At 42.0% G+C, this 17072-nt stretch overlaps 1 protein-coding gene across 2 annotated transcripts in view; it reads right to left on the reverse strand.

The window, feature by feature from the left end:
- Positions 1 to 17072, reverse strand: part of DHRSX (dehydrogenase/reductase X-linked) — a 170059-nt gene that overhangs the window by 17486 nt on the left and 135501 nt on the right. For both annotated transcript variants that reach the window (XM_075057674.1, XM_075057673.1), the window contains one exon: positions 12804 to 13011. In XM_075057674.1, coding sequence (XP_074913775.1) covers positions 12804 to 13011 — 208 coding nt within the window. The remainder of the gene's footprint in view (positions 1 to 12803; positions 13012 to 17072) is intronic.

A 17072-nucleotide genomic window follows, 5' to 3' on the forward strand; every position in this document is an offset into this window, starting at 1 on the left:
AGCTCTGCCCTTTCTTCCAATTCAAAAGTATATTAACCAGAGGATAATTGCAGATGTTCTCATCTATAATCTACAGTGACAATAACAAACAGCAGATCAAATTAAAAGGATCTTGCAGGTTCCAAAATATTCAGTGGTTTTTGTTAGAGCTATTTATCTATCTTTCCTAAAAATTCTTAGGTATTGCAGGTGACTGAAATTAGGAGTGAAAGAATATTATTGAAAACTACTTAATAATATACGTTTCACTCGCAAAGCTAGAGTAGGCTACATTTTTGTTTAGTATACAATTAAAAAGGAAATTATATTTTTATTAATATAATTTTGTACCTGAAAATATTCTATACTTGAAGGTAAGTGATATTTTAACATTAAAATTATCTTGTCTCCACATATTTTAGCAAAGGGACTCCAAAACATGAAAGGTACACCAGGCTCCTGCATTTTAGATACATCTATTTTTCTATGATAAAGGCACTTTGTAACTATAGTAAGAAAATTCTTGCAAAACCCTGTTAATAAAAATCTACTGTCAACAAAAATTTTACAGAAATATATGTTGACAGTGAAAATATGGAAAACCAAGAAATTAAGTTATATGCACTTACTTAACAAAAATACCTTCCACCTACAACACATGAAAATAAGGAATTTTTTATGCAATAAAGCTCTTTACATGAGGAAATACCTATTGGTACAAATGATCCACCAATGCAGTGTTTGTCACCAGAGAAACTATGCACTGTTTGCTAATTCCTTGAAGTGGCAAAACCACATGCATCTCAGTGACATGATTCATAGACAGGTATTTCCATCATAAATATAAAAGAAACCCTACAGGCTGCTGACAGCAATGGAAGGTGAATGAGAGATTACTGAAATATAGCTAAATTGAGGGCAGCTTAAGAGACCTATGTTTCAGTTCACCACACCATTTATTTCGTGACAGTTCAAATTTTTGGTATAATCCAAAGGATTTATTTTTAAATCTAGACATCCATTCATATCAGAGGGCAAAGCTTTAACTCAGTAATCTGGAGCACTGACACATCTTAGCTATCATAATGGATCCATGATCAGTAGTTTGCAGCAGGTCTATTGCTCTGATTTGAAAGACCCACCCAAGAAAGACAGAGAACCCAGCTTTGCCCCTTCTAAAATACCACATAATGGTTCAAATAAAAAAGTCCACAAAAACTGAAAATAAAAAAAAAATAAAGACGGAAAATGCATTTTTTTTCAAATTTTAAAATGTGCAGCATAATTTCTCCATAAGAAAAATATGGCGAGTAGCAGTGAAAACACCAATCCAGGTGAGGCAGACCTGCCATCACAAAACAGGAACATAAGAATACCTTTTTTCCCCTCAGGCAAAATCCTGAACTAAACTCTTTGTTCTGGACATTTTAGGAATGGAAATCCTCATTGTGCAAAGCCCCGCTAGTCTACTCTGGACACTCAGTTGGAGCTCCTCAGCTGACTTCTAGCAGGGCTACAAGCCTCTCCAAAGTTAGTCATCTTGAAGGTACTTCAGATGCAAACCGGACAGTCGGGAAGGCCCAAGACGATGGCCTTGAGCCGCCTGTGGAAACACAGGGGAAGCCACGGTCTCTCCTACAAGTATCAGGCGCTACCTGTCGCTGCCCCCAGCTGCCTGGCCTCTCTACTGGAAGGGGTCTCTTGAGCACGGACCAACTTCTGGAAGAATGCTGTGGTAACCCAGATTGGAGAGTAACAGGGTAGCTAGGCCAACTATCTCTATAGCTCCATTTTCAGTTTACCTTGGCCAATTTATTTTTTAATAGCATACACAGATTTCTTAGCCAGGACAACAGAAGGTCCAATTCCCATTGAGGGCTCTTCAGTCTGACCCATAGCCCCATCTTCACTTTTCTCCTGTAAACAAGAGCCAGCACTGTTGGGAGCACAGCTCAACGCAGCTCACCAGCAAAGTGGAAGAACTATTGTCTAGAAAGGCAAGGATGGAAACGAGTCCAAGAAGTGACACATCTTCACCAAAGGTTTTCCTAAAGAAGGATTTGTTGGGTACTCAACACGTTCAAAATCAAAAGGAATGTTTTTGGGGAAATCCTCGCTTTTGGACCCTTATACTGGACTCCTTTTTTTCTTTTCAGCATGGGTGCAAAACAGATAAACCTGAGGGGAAAAAAAAATTATTCTAAATACAAAAGGAATTCCAAAGGAACAGGGAACTGCAGGGACCTCTCGGGACACCTCTGATGTCCTCATATTGCAGATATCCTATCAGCTGATCTTCTCGATAAACCTGTTTAAACTCCATCTTAAAAACAACAGTTTTCATACAGCTACCACTCTGCAGAAGCCTTTTCCAGAGTCTGATTCCAATGATTAGAAACAAGTTTCTTACTTCTTTCTTCTTATTTCTTTCTCATTTCTCAAAGTAAATACATTTCCAGTCAGCTTGCTTCAATTCATTCTTGTCTTGACAAAATTGTTTCCTTAAAAGCAACCTCACTCCTGTTTATTTTGATTAAAGGCTATTGCTAGATATCATGATGTAACTTGACAATAAAGAGAAAAAAAAAAAGTTGTTGTTGCCTAGAGCTTCTGCAGAGTCAAACTGAAATCAACACACAAAAGATGTGTTGTCTTTATGGTAACAGTGACAGCGCTGGTACCATCCTTGAGTGGGATGGTACCTGCTCCTATCTATAAAGCCTAACGACGCTAATACTGCAAATGCTTTCTTTCCAACCAGGAGAGCATGGGACAGATTCTGCATCACATGTATGAGTGCTGCTTCTGAGCACTGGAGGTGCTTTATAATCCCCTTGGCTCCTCTGAGTAAACTGTTGTGTAGTGATCTGGAGATGACAAATCCAGGTACCTTAGCACAAACACATTTTATATTTTATCACTTTTTCAAAAGGCTGGAAATAGATGACTCATATGCCTTTGACCCAGTGCTGTGCAGAGTGGGTTGAAACTCACAGGAGAAGCTATACAGCCAACGTACTGGGTGATGGATATATTTTGCAGTGAAAACAGTGTTTCATATGAAACAGGCTTGCCCCAACACAAGGGGAAAAAACCCACCACATCACCAAAACCAAAACTGAGCACTAAGTGTATATAAAATAGTATTAACAGGGCAATTATATTTAGAAAAAAAGACTATGTAAAGCTTGGCTTCCTGCCTTCCAGATCTGCTTGTTGAATGGATTTCAAGCAACATCAGCTGAATCTAGTATTATAAACATTTGAAGTACTTACTACCTCTGGAGACCTGCCGGCCCTCTAAAGCGATTAGGGTTCGGTGTATCTGTGCCAGCCTTAATCCACTTCCCCAGATAATAGGCATATAAAATAGGACACGTGCCACAAACCTAAACCAGGCAAGAAATATAAAGGGCCAGCCCCAGATCAAGGAGAACCTCTAAGGAGCAGGATCAGACATGTAAAATGCTTTACATAAGGACACGACTTCCACGTAGAGGATGTGAAGTCAGACCAGATAATCTTTGCTACAAGCATACACAATAAGACTGGGACTCGGATGATTTTAGGTTTGGGCATCATTTACTTGTTTAGCAGGTTCTGATCAGCTACACTTGTGCAAAGCCACTGACGAAGTACCAAAACTTCGTGATGATGGAAGTCATCATTTTATATGTAAAGGAAAATGGGGACCTAAGTTGTCATTACTGGTCATGATATATCAGAGTGTTGATAACTGAACTCCTCTCTGAGAAATGACCAAGCTGCATGCACAGCTGGAGCAGTCACAAAAATAACCTTTGTACCTGGACAATGTACAACCCTGACAGAAAAAACAAGCATGCTGCCCCATAGTGCCTTTTCTACATTCGTTTTTAGAACGGAGCCACCTGTCAAAATATACTCATAGCTTGTAATTTTATTTTCAACACTCCGAGCTCCAAAAACAATGGGACAGCTTTCCTCTCTCTCCATTTTTAATCATCTTAGGATAGTATGCGACAAGTGGCAGACGCTGTGGAAGACTGCATTTTGCATCTCAAGAGCTTGGCAGGAAAAAATATTGAATAAGTCAATCAATACCGCTCTTCCTGAGACACATTCAGCCTCAGCACACAGCTGCCTGCTGCAGGGATGGAAGGCAGCTGGAGAGGCACTGCACAACGCCGCTCACGGCAAAGCTGTGGGAACACAGGGCGGCCAGGCACAGGGCACCAACTGGCCCCTGCTCTTCATTCAAAAAGTAACATTTATGCTAAACTGGACAAACTAGTAATAAGACAGTAAGCTTGTAAGTTGGTGGTGGCTAGCTCCAAGACTTTGGTGAGCAATTAAGAGACATTGGGAGCAACTCATTTTTTCCAGACTGCCTGACCCTAGGACCAGCAGCAGCACCTCCTTCCTTTTCCAGGGACTGAAAAGTAGGTCAGCGTGATGGGGCCAAACAAATACCACTACAAATCCCATCCCTGATAAGCTGTCCAAGTTCATTCTTGTTTTATTGCACATTGCTCAGGTTTCATCCAAATCCTCTTCTGCGTATGTTCTGTATTCCCCGCAGAGCGCCTGGTCTGTGGTGACGTAACTCCTGTGGTTACTTCCCCTTCCAGCACCGAGATGGCAACAACCGAATGTAGTCATTGGCCCTGAAGAGACTCACAGAACCAATTTAAAGAGAATGTTTAAATATGTAATAACATATAGAAACCACTAACTCTGGACAGATTGTATTAATGACTTGTGTTTGTGCCAGTTCTAGGATCAAGTTCCTTCTAGAAAAATGGGGGCTAGAGCCACTGCACCAAAATGCCATATATTTAGCTAAAAACATAATGAGAACAAAATGAACTATGTGAACTACATCTTGCAGTATCTCAGTACCCTTTCTAAAATGCAAACATGAATGTTTGAGGCTGGCAATCATAACTGTTATAGTCATTACTAAAGCCAGAGTTATTCAACTGACTTCTGAATTGAAACTTTTCAAAACTCACAAACTGGGTGTTGGATGCTACTGGTATTTTAAAAAATGTATTTGCTGTTTCCAGTTCTTCCTCAAGTAGTGGGTGGTGTTTGCTTTCTGTGGTTCTCTCTTGTTACATACATTACACTATTACAAATATGTACAGGGAGTACACATAACTACCCATGTAAATGCATGGCAATATCTATGTGATAAATAGTGGAGGCACACGATGGATTGTAAACATATATGAGAAATACATTTCAGAAGTAACTGGGATTTCCTCACCTGTGGCTGCCCACGAACACATTTCCTACTTATAGAGGAAATGGTCTGATACTCCAAATACCTTAAAGCTGCCATTTGAAAAACCAGCTTGATCTTGATTACAGATTACTTATGCCCCAGCTATGTCCACACACCTTTCCAGTTCCTACTCTCTCCTGTGCACATGCAAAACCATATTACCTTCAGTTCTTTACTAGCATTGCTGGTTTTTAAAATAACACAGATTTAATATTCTCTGCCTTGGGATGGGATTCATCCTCTATACCTAACTTTATACCCTTATACAGGACAGCTGAGCTAGTCACCAGAGGATCCCTTCATTGTTCACAGAGATAAACTGGCCCTAGAAGGACTTGACTCATCTGGCCTACTGTAGATATTTATCTTAGGATAAGACAGATCCAGTACTAGCAGTAACCATGAGGAGATCACTGGATGAACAGCTCTGATGCAGGCATTCATATTACAGACATTTATGAACTAGAAGACCGGTTACCGGTAGCTTCCAGGCATAGATGCCTTAGACCACTGGAAAAGGGAATGTTTTCACCTTCTTGGCAGAACTCGGCATTTTCTCTCAACCTTTGAAAGCTCAGGATAACCATTAAAAATTGTGTCTATGTTGTTTATGGGAAAGTTTCCTTCCTCATTGAAAAGTTTTTCAGTCTTCTTGGATTACTGGTAGATTAAGGACTGTCACATTCAGAGAGGGGGGAAAGGAGTGGCCATAAATCTCCAAAACCTCCTAAAATTAATTTTTCTGTAGTGAGTAGGGGCTTTAGGTGGTGGGGCTCTGCAATATAAATTTCATCAGCATTGTTTTGTTATAGATGCATTACTCACATGTAGCAAAACAATAAGGAATTTAGGTCGGTCATCCCCAGAGAAATATTAATTGATCTATAATGCCACCACACCTGGTGGCAAACTGTCTATGTATGTGTATATATATATATATATATGTATATGAATATGCACTCCCACAATCTCTTCCTCCTCATCTCCTTATTTTAGTGATCTGATTCCAACCTACTGCTTGCCTGTAAGCTCAATAGCAGGATTTTCCAAGGGAAGCTGGTGGTGTTTGTCCTTAACTCAGTGTTATGGCTCTTTCATATGCAAGAGAGAAACTGCCTGTAACCCCTGTTCCTAGCCTTGCTGAATGGGTCGTTTCGGTGGGGCTGTGGTGGTCTCCTCTCTCCCTTGCTCTTTCCCTCTCTCAAAGTGGTATCTGAGAGATATGCTGATGACAAAGATTAGTGGCTGCCCTGTATTCTGCTGCCACTGGGTTCAAGTTTCCAACAGCGTTGTATTACCTGACCGAAAATGGAATTTTAACTACGTGGTGATGGAGGTAGAACTGCCCAGGCGCATGAGGGAGAATTACAGTAGTGTGCTGCTATAACCCTTAACTATAAAGATTACGGATTGAAGGTGAAAGGCTAATGGTCTAGTTGAAATTTCAAGATTTTCTCTAATTCCCCAACCTTTCAACCTCTTTTTTGAGACCTTTACATTAGAGGCATTGGGGTTATCTTCTTCTAAGCTGACAGGAATCAGTACTAAGTCACTGGCATGTGTTTGGTCCACAGCAAATTATCTTCCTCTTTTGTGTTTCCTCCACTTTCAACAAGTCTGACTGGGAACAGAATACCATACAAAGGTATTAACCAAATACATCAGAAAGTACTGCTAAGAAATGTTAGCAAGGAATAAATTCATTGATGGAAAATGTCTTTCCTAACTAACTCTGTGGGTTCTGAATATGAAAATAGTTACAGATTACAAAACGATAGGTGCTGATGTGCTAGCACTGGTTAGGCTCATAGATTTTCACAATTTCTTAACTGTTTACTTACTCTCTCCCATTACAGCAATACAGAGACTATTTTTTTCACTCTTCTGGATACAAATTGGATTCCTTTCAGAGAGAATGAAAGAATCTGCCTGAGCTGTCAAGTTAAATCAACAATCTTCTACCACACAGGAGCTAAGGCTAAACTCTTTCTTACACAGTACAAATACCCGTTTTCAGTGCTTCTGACTTGCCAGCAAAATGATATCACAACATTTCAGTTGCTTACCAGTCCAAAAGTTTCGCTCCAAAACTTTTTCACATAGGGCAAGCATAGGTTTTTACATAGTGCATAGTGTAGGTTTAACCTGTGGTTTTTTTAGACCATTTTCCAGGCTAAAAAAGGTCAATCCTGCCGGCAGCATTAGACATGAAGACAGTTTTCCTGTTCTGTGAACACTTCTGAAAGATGGAAGATAGTCTTCCCATTTCACATTGTCAGGAAAAAAAAGGAATGCTTTTCTCTTTTTAATCAAACAACTAAAACTGTGCGACAGGGCATGAGATGGATCTCTGACTGTGCACACTGCTTCATTTTTCACTTGCTCCATGGCTGTGTTTCGGCCTGTTCCAACTAGCACCATCCAAGAGGAAGCCTGGGTGTGGTTTGGGGATAGATCATGCCAGCAGCTGCTCCAAATAAGAGTTATAAACAAGAACTTCAACAGCCTTGACTCCATCTGATCCACTCCAACACAATCCCACCAGTTTTGTGCTGTGCCGTACAGCATCCTTACCCCTTTGCATGCCATACAACAAGGCATGCAACAAAATCCTTCACTTTTCTGCCATCAAAACGCTCTCCAGCAACTCTCAACATGTCTCTTAAAATAAACATTTTGACTACTTAGACCTGAGAAAACATGCACAAAAAAACCAATATCTTGGGACACAGGGGAACAACAGATTCAGTGGAGACTAGGGTCCAATGCTATTTAGGTGTGCACCGAGAGTCAGCCTACTTTAGAGGGGGTCTGATCCTAATTAGGACAGACACAAAAGACACCGTGATCTGAAGCTTTCTTATTCAGTAGTTAGAATAAATAAAGCAGTCAAGCTAGATTCACGGACCCTGTAACAGGCAGGACCTGGGTGCCTACCCAAGTCCAGGGATTCACATGCAAAAATACCCAGATCACCAGGATTTGGGAGCTCAAAGGTGGATTGCTCATTAGCCTTCTCCGGTTGGTCCTTCCATCTTTCCCCCTAGAATTGTTCTATGGCTGTAGAAATAATCAAATATTTATTAGATGGAAAAAAAAGAAGCCCTATGGCTCTGAAGCTTAAACCCCTGTACCAATGTGTACAAAAATGGGATCTGTTTAAAAACCAGAATTACTGGAATAAAATACACTGTTTCCTTCTCTCTGATTTTGACCAGAATCCTTCTTTGATCTGAAAAGTCTTTTGCAAAAATTAACTGCAAATGACATATCTCTGCAAGGAGTTTTCGTTTTGTGAGAAAATTCCAGACTAGCTTTACGTGAGGACCACACACCACTCGGACGGAAGATGTTGATGCTGATGAATTGCTGCTTTCAGCTGTAGAATTTAATTATTCTTGTTCTCTACAGCTGGTGTTATTGTGTTGTGATGTGTTTGTCTTCTGACACCTCGGGGGGGGAGGATGAAATGAATTTTCTACATTCAGAGTGCCAAAGGGACAGTTTGAATAAGAAATGCTGCAATAAGACCTGCATGACTGTGTCCTCTGGCATGAATGATGAATCCACGTTCTCTAGATCTTGTTTTCTAGCAGCATTTACAGACTGGAAGCATTTCTTTAAAAATGTTACAGGAAAATTACACTAAAGTTAAGCCTATTTTGACAGAGGAAAGAAATGAACTAGTTTATATTGGCTGATTTCTAGCCTGTGTTGCTGAAGCCTTTCCCTTTACTTTTACAGGCCGGCGGGGTCACTAGTCCGACTCATTTTCAGTTTGTCAGTCAATAATCACTTACATGGCACTATGTCTTTGGAAATGACAGCTGAGACAAGATCTGATGCGCAGTCTTCCTTCCACAATGCCTTCCTAAATACCAGTCTGAGGGAGCTGAAAGGACCGAATACTCTATATCTGATAATGACACGTTCACCAAGCTTGTCATAAAAGTTTGGGGAAGTTTACAACACTGCTATGTGGGAAATGTCTCTACTTCAGTGACATAACAAAGTCATATGGAGCAGAACAGTCCCTACCATTGCACATTAATGCGAATCAACTTTTTTTCTGCTCTAAGGCATTTTAATTGTACCACAGGCAGAGGCCATCTGGCTTAAGAATGAATATTCAGTACCCATAGCAGAAGCAGAAATACTTGAGAGGGAAATGGTACCTTCCTGGCTTCCAGCTTGGACAGTACCTGTCACTAAAACTGGTGTGTTGTACAGTTGGCTAAGTTGCAATTTGATGCCCGACAAATGTCTTTTTAGGCTATTATGATCTTATTAATTAGTTTTTGTTTACGAGTTTGGACTTTACTTCTTCAAAAAGAAGATCACTTTATGTTAAAAATTCCTAAGGGACACCATATTTCACTGCACTTTGCAGAGGACCGTGACAGCTCATCAGCTTTTATTTACTGAGAAGTCATAGGGGTAGAAATCAATTTTTTTTTTTTTTTGAGGAATAAACACAATTTCTCTCTTGTGTGTGACAGGTGCAATTCCTGTTTATTAATAATGTAGATAAAACATTTGAAAAATGGAAATTTAAAGAACAAGTACCACAGCAGACAATAACTTTCCTGGGAAAAAATCAAGCTGAGAACGAATGAAAACATCACTTCTGAAGGGCAGGCATTCGTTTCACAAATTTTCTGACTGTCACTGGATCCTTTAGCTTGGCCTATCTTACTTCTACAGGGGTGCCTCCCAAGGCAGCTAATTGGGGAAAAAAACCCCAAACTGATTCGGCAGTGATTGTTCTGAGCTACCTATGAAGACCAGAAGACAATGTTTCCCAGTTCAGAGAAACTCAGGCTGTTAATACTTTGCTAAATTATGTGTACGTATCATGCTCTATTTACAAGACTGTAGGTTTATTTGTTTAAGTACCTAAATATCTTGAGGCAGCTCTGAGGCGGATGTTGAGCCGACAGTCTTGTCTGCCACACTAAGCCATTTCAAATACGAGCAGCCCAGCGAGAGTGGGGGCCAGGCTGCAATCCCTAGGAGGTATTTGACTTGAATGCAACTGGGACCAGTGCTGGCAGAAATGCATTTAAAGGTAGTGGAGGCTCTGCCACAATATTTTGGAATTAAATCAAACAACATGTTGACTCGCTCCTGAGGGAATGTGATGTGATAAATCCGTGATGCATTTCCTCACCAGAGCTATCTGGGCTGTGCTGGCTCTCACGAGCGCCAGGTTGCAGTGGGTGAAGCAATTTCCTGCATGCGTTTAGAAAATGCTCCAGAATACTTCAGAGTGATTGATAAAAGCTAGTTGAGCCAATATGATTAGAGAGCTATCACCTTATTTCCACTGCATTACTGCCATAATCCTAGAAGGAAGATTCATATATGTGCACTCTGGACTGAAATTCCCAGGGAGAGGAAAACCATAACACCAACTATCAGTTAATATTATCAGACAACTGAATTTTCTTGTACTTGCTTTCTTACTTTTCTCAGGGGAAATTTACCCTAGTGCACAAGACCAACACAAGACCCACAAGACCCACCCAGGCTTGAATGCTGGATACTACAGCACTCAATACAGTGATACTGAAATCACCAGGCAGGCTTTTAACATGAGCTTGCCATGGAGCTAAACATCGCCTTGCGATGTAGTTCTGTTCTGCCAGAGCTGAACACAGCGTACCTATATGATGAAGTGCTCCTGAATGTGAGAAAGGAAGGCAAAGTCAGTCCCGAATACATAAACTTATCTTAAGCAATAAGGAAAGAGTAGAAGTCGGAGCTGTAACTCAGAATTCTAAGGGCGGATGGGAAGAGTGATAGTAAGAGTTTTCCTCTCCTTTGGCTTATAGGAAAACCACAACGAGTGTTATATAAAAATGTGAAAAACTCAACCTCAATAACTGAAGCATTCAGTTATCCAAACCTGAAGTTATTCTGACTCAAAAAGCAATTGATGTATTTCAGGCAGTACACACATCACACCTCCATGCAAGTCAGTATGTCTGTCCGTCACCTGTTGCAAGGCAGAATTCCTTTAGAACAGTACCTCATCCAAAGAATAGGAAGTGATCAGGAACTATTGGCGGCATTACTATTAGAGCTGTAAGTAGGAGACTCCCTCTTTGGATAAATCCAAACTAATTTTATGTGTGTTCAGTGACATCCCATTCAGTGTCTAAACGTGGTCAGTATAATACAAAAATGTCTCCCTGGGCACACCAATAAAACCGTATGGGATTGAGTGCTGTAAACAAGAGACTGAGTTCTCACTCTCAGACACAGAAATTTTGTCAGAATTTTGTGGCTCTAGAGGAAATGCTGAGCACAACCTAAACATCTACATGAAACTGTTATGTTAGCAAGGTGAAGTAAGTCCAATGAAAAAACACCACCAGCTGAGACTGATATTTAAAATGGCAATCACAAGAGGCAAAACAAGTTTAATATATACAGTCTGGCAAAGATGCATTCTGCTTCTTTAAGAATGCATTACATATTATGAGCATTCCTATTACAATTTTATTGCAATATTCAAGGTGTACTCAGAAGATACTATTAATTTTTTTAAATATGGGTTTATTTGTTTGCATCTTATTTTACAGCCACTCTTCCAGCCTCCAGTTTCGTTTCTAAAATTAAAGCTAGTGATATTTCCATATCAAAGTTTAAAATTAATTTGCTTTGTGGGACATGCCCCTTGATCTAAAATACTTCATTTTAATTAGGACATTTAATTTTCTCTAATGGAATCAGGTTCCATTCACTTAATCCAAAACTACTTTCTGAAAGAGTTATAAGCAGTACATTTTCTCAGCACAAGGCCTCCTAAGGCTTGTCCGCATGAGGAGATTGTACCTACGCAGCTAAACTGATTTCAGATTGATCTACTTACACCACTACAAAATGCTACTGAAGTTAAGCATAGCTGGGTCTGCCCCACTTCTGTATCGGCTTTATCAAACAACTTTAAGTTTCCTAATGCAGACCAGGAATAGATAATAGAAAATCAGGTACCATTACAAGTACATGTTAGAATGAAAAATCTAAATGAAAATTGTCCCATCTCCCAGAACATGAGCGTCTGGACCCGCACCACCTGGAGTATGGCCACTTCCCACCAGTTTTGTACACCTTCCTCCTTCCCTTTGCCCTTTTCTCTAGAACATGTTGCGTACATGTAGACCGTGCCAGATCATGCCTGCTTCTCATTACGAGGACGTACAAGACATTTCCGAGGAACACTTTGCATATTCTGGCTCTGTGTTAGGATGATGTTCTGCCCCCATACATGCACAAAGGCACATGGATAGATCAGGGCAGAGATAATCAGTGCATGGGCACAGACAGTGAGAAGCATTCCCTTCCCTTACTGGGAAAGCTCGCTCTCTTCCTTTAAAGAGTTTGTTCTGGGGAAGGTCTGTCTTTATCAACTTTGTACATCTCATCAGCACAGAGAAATGCAATAAATACCATACATTATGATAAACTCGGAAACACCTTCAGCTCCGTGCTGACTATCGCTCTTACGATGCAGGGGCAAGGCAACAAAATAATTTTAAAAACTGCATACCTTGAAAAATAGCCAGGCTGTCATCCATTTGGCCACTTTTACAACCCAAAAGACATGCTTGTAGAGCTCAGTATTCACTACTCCAGGGTCTACTACATTAGCAGTCACATGGCTTCCATTTGCAGTCAGAAGATGCTGTAGTCGATAGGTAAATAACACAAGGGCAAGTTTGCTTTGGGCATAGGCTCCATGGGGTGAATACGAACATCTGTATACAGGACAGAAAGAGAGAGGGAGAGGCACGTAAAAATAATCAGAAGGAAAACAGAATTGCACAAACATCAAATGTACTGCCTTTTGCAATATCCAGCAAACAAACAGCTATACATTGAGTCGCCAGAAGAAACAGCTTATCATTGGCAGGCGTGTTGTTTGCTGGAGTTCTGGTGATTATTCCGTCAGAAAACAAGTCTGATTTATGGTGGGGAAAAAAATGAAAATAAAATTACACGGTACCTGCCAGATTCTCTACATCCAACCATTTAAACCAGAAATGCTGAGGCACCAATCTCCAGGATATCATCACCTAGAGGCCCTCAAACTAGTCTCCCCTTCCTCATTGCCCTCTTCCCACACATACATACTCTATTCCCACCCAGTAAATCCATGCCTGAATATACTGCTCCTGGTTATTATTATTTGTATTGCAGCAGGACCTACTAGTTTCTGATGAAGGCTCTTGTGTTGGGCACAGTACAGATGAGTAAGGCAATCATTGCACCTGCCCCAGTGACACACCAGATTACGCACAGCTAAAGAGATGGATAAAAAGATGGGGCAAGGAGAGCAGCTGCAAGTGTAACCACAGTTATACCATATACAGCCTGTAGAGCAAAGGTGGCTGGCTGGGTCTGTGCCAAACAGGAGGTGCGACGAAGGCACACAAATACCGGGAGTTACGGCAAAACATTACCTGTTGAGGCTCCTGTGCACCTCTCTTTCAAGTCAAACTTTCTAGGAGTTGCTGATTAGTTGGGTTTCACTGCATGCAGGCAGCAGTATTTTTTTTTTTTAAATAAGCAAGCTAGTTCCATGCAAATTAGCAGGTATGTCGCTTAAAATGCTCCTCCTGACTGGGGCCTCAGCACCACTTCCACAAATTCCTATGCCATGACAATTCACTCTTGTAATTACTACAGCCTCTCATCTAACCTTTTTTGTGCTTAGCAGAACCAAAGGTAATTCCAGGCATTACAGACAGCTCATAGGCAAAGCAGGCGGCAGCCTAAAGCAACGGGCTCCTGGGGGTAGCAGAACAGCTCTGGTCCCGATCCCCTTTCCCTCTGCCAGAGCCTGGGGAAGCGGCACTGCTCGCTGCTGGTGCTGATGCGGAGCCAGGGGTTCGGGTCGGTGGGGCAGCAGCTACTGCTGGTGGAGGGAGAGAGAGGGGAACCCACCCAGGAGCAGATCTCACTTTCCCAGCTCTCTCCTTCCCCCTAGTTGCTGTCCTGCCTCTGTGACAGCCGCAGCTCCAGCTCCAGCCTTTACACCTTCACCCTTAGTGCAGCAAATGTCCGGGCTGCGGAGGCTCCTACTCTGCTGAAAAGCCTGCCTTTGGTTTTCTGTGGTTGCTACTACATGCAAGGTTTTTATTTCGAATGAATAACAAGTATGTCTCAGAGTTCTTTTTGTTATCTCATTCTCATTGAATACCTTACTTACAATATCCTGTACGCTTCACCACAGAAAGCCCCGGATGCTAGCAAACAGGATGACTCTCTGCAGAGGTGTAAGGCTACTGAAGCAATTTAACTGGTCATGTTATCTGAATGGACTCAGAAACCTTGAGACACAATGGTAAATTGTACAGCTCAGCTACAAGAAGTAAAAGACAATAATACTGCATCTCCAGTGCATCTCTTTTTTCTTCTTCTTCTTTTTTTTTTTTTCCTCTGCTGGATTCTTGTTCAAGCAAATCACAAACAGGCTACAAAAGCATTGTATAAATTGAGAGAGAATAAAAAAGGACAGCTGATCATAAACAGCCCTTGTACAAACCAATGGCCCGAGCTGTAATGTGCTGGATAACGTAGCTCCATCATCATAAAGATATCACCTGCGCCTCAGGGTAAAATGGGCTATTTTAAGAATAAAGAACAATCACTGCATGAATATAAAAGTGACTCGGCATTAGTCAGGAAATTGCAGTTACATTTTAAATTCAGTAACGTCCGTGCTCTGATCTGAGACACTCAAAATGTCACCTTATGCTTCATGCATATTTCAACCCTTTTAACTTGAAGGACCAGATCCTCAGCCACTACGAGCCTCCCCTGCGCAGCCGTGCGGGGCAGAGCTCACGCCACCCATGGGAAGAAGCACTCATCCGAAGCCGCCTCCGGCAGCCAGCTGGCAGCCAACCCTGGCACTTCTCCATCGGTGCCACCGTTCCCCCACCGGTGGAGAACGCAAGCTGAGGCACGGGACAAGCTTCCCGAGATGAATTAAGAGTGATCCCGTCTGGCAAGCGGCTTGCAGGGAAGCAGGGCTCGGGACTACCCTGACTTGTTCTGCCTGGGTCTAGTCTGGCCTTCAGTAACCTTCAGATGCCAGGCAGGAGGACGGCGAACGCTCCCCATGACTTCTCATTCCCACATTTTGTGCGAGTGCTGTTTTGACTTACCTTGTGGCAATGAAGCATGAACTACAAGGGCCGGATCCTCAAAAGCCTTGTACTTTGCATAGATATCTATGTCAGAGAAACATGAGTGCTGAGAAGATATAAAAAGCTATCCAATCAGCGAGGAAGCCTTTTATATCACAGTGCAGAGATGCAAATGATTTGCAAGGCAGTGGGGAATCAGACTTCAATAACATACTATAGATATGAAGGATATAAAATTGGATACACAGAGCAGACACTTTTGGCAGAACCCCTGCAATGATTACCTGCTCTCTTCCCATTTTCTCTGTGTGTGCTTTTTGCTTTCCAGGAATCCAACATCAATGGACTACATAAGACAGAGGAATAACCTGTGACACAGAACTGACAAGGATTTTTGTTGAACAACTGTTTTGTCTGTGAGACCCCATCTTACTAGAATCGTGTTGTTTAAATGCCACGTTGGAAAAAAGATCAACACTGCTACTTGATTTCATTACATCCAGTCTTGACTTTATGCATCAGAAAAATAGGAGCACGTAGGCTCCTGTACCTGTACCATGATGGCATCTCCCAGGCACATACAGGTAGAATCACAGAATGGTCTGGCTTGGAAGGGACCTTATAGATAGCCTAGTTCCAACGCCCCTGCTATGGGCAGGGACACCTTCCACTAGACCAGGGACACCTTCCACTAGACCAGGTTGCTCCAAGCCCCATCCAACCTGGCCTTGAACACTGCCAGGGATGGGACAGCCACAGCCTCTCTGGGCAACCTGTGCCAGTGCCTCACCACCCTCACAGTAAAGAATTTCTTCATAATATCTAATCTAAGTCTACCCTCTTTCAGTTCAAAACCATAAAATATATTCCTCTTACACACGGAATTAGATTTAAAACCTATGCATCTAAATCTAGCCTCTCTTGGTGCTCTATGCTCTGTACGTACATTTTCTACCCTGAATGAAAGTATAATTGTATACTAAATAAAATAATATTGACATTATGCATTTCCACATTGCTTTCATTTTCTGAAGGCTCTAAAAGCTTTCTGAAATGAAAGTACATACAAGAGGCCAACCAGCCTAAAGCAGAGCACAGCTTACCAGCAAACTGTGCTGGCACACCAGTGCACACCAGGTGCCTGCGACGCGTGGACCCTTGAGGACACAGGGTATCGATGCTTCACAGCAAGGCAGGCAGACTCTCAAGCAGAGAAACTCTGCCTCCTAACTAGGTGGCCAGCCAGGCAAAAGACTGGTAGCTCCCAGCTCCCAGATATACACACAGGCTGGCCAGTCAGCTAGAGAGCTAGGAGGTACTGGTGTTCAACTGCCCAGGGATCCGTCCTAATAAATACTGCCCACCATGCTCAAGCTACGCCAGAAAGCATGTGCTGTGGTTTGGCAAGCCTGTGCACGGTCAGCAGGGAGGAAAAGCAGAGCAAGGACTTGGTGGGAAGAAGTCCGGTGGGAAGGAGTGGCATGCCTGGCGTCGGTAGCATGGAGAAGTTCATTCTAAGCCACTCATTTGAGTGGGGGTCTCTGTGGACCATTCTTCCTACCATGGAAAACAGTCTCCCCTGGGGGATGCCCTTCCATAGCATTTTGCCAAGTCGGTGCTGATAAAATAGGGCAATGCACAACTCACTAAATGGAAACTACAGG

The sequence above is a fragment of the Buteo buteo genome, chromosome 25, assembly GCF_964188355.1.
Source record: "Buteo buteo chromosome 25, bButBut1.hap1.1, whole genome shotgun sequence".
Classification (NCBI taxonomy): Eukaryota; Metazoa; Chordata; class Aves; order Accipitriformes; family Accipitridae; genus Buteo; species Buteo buteo.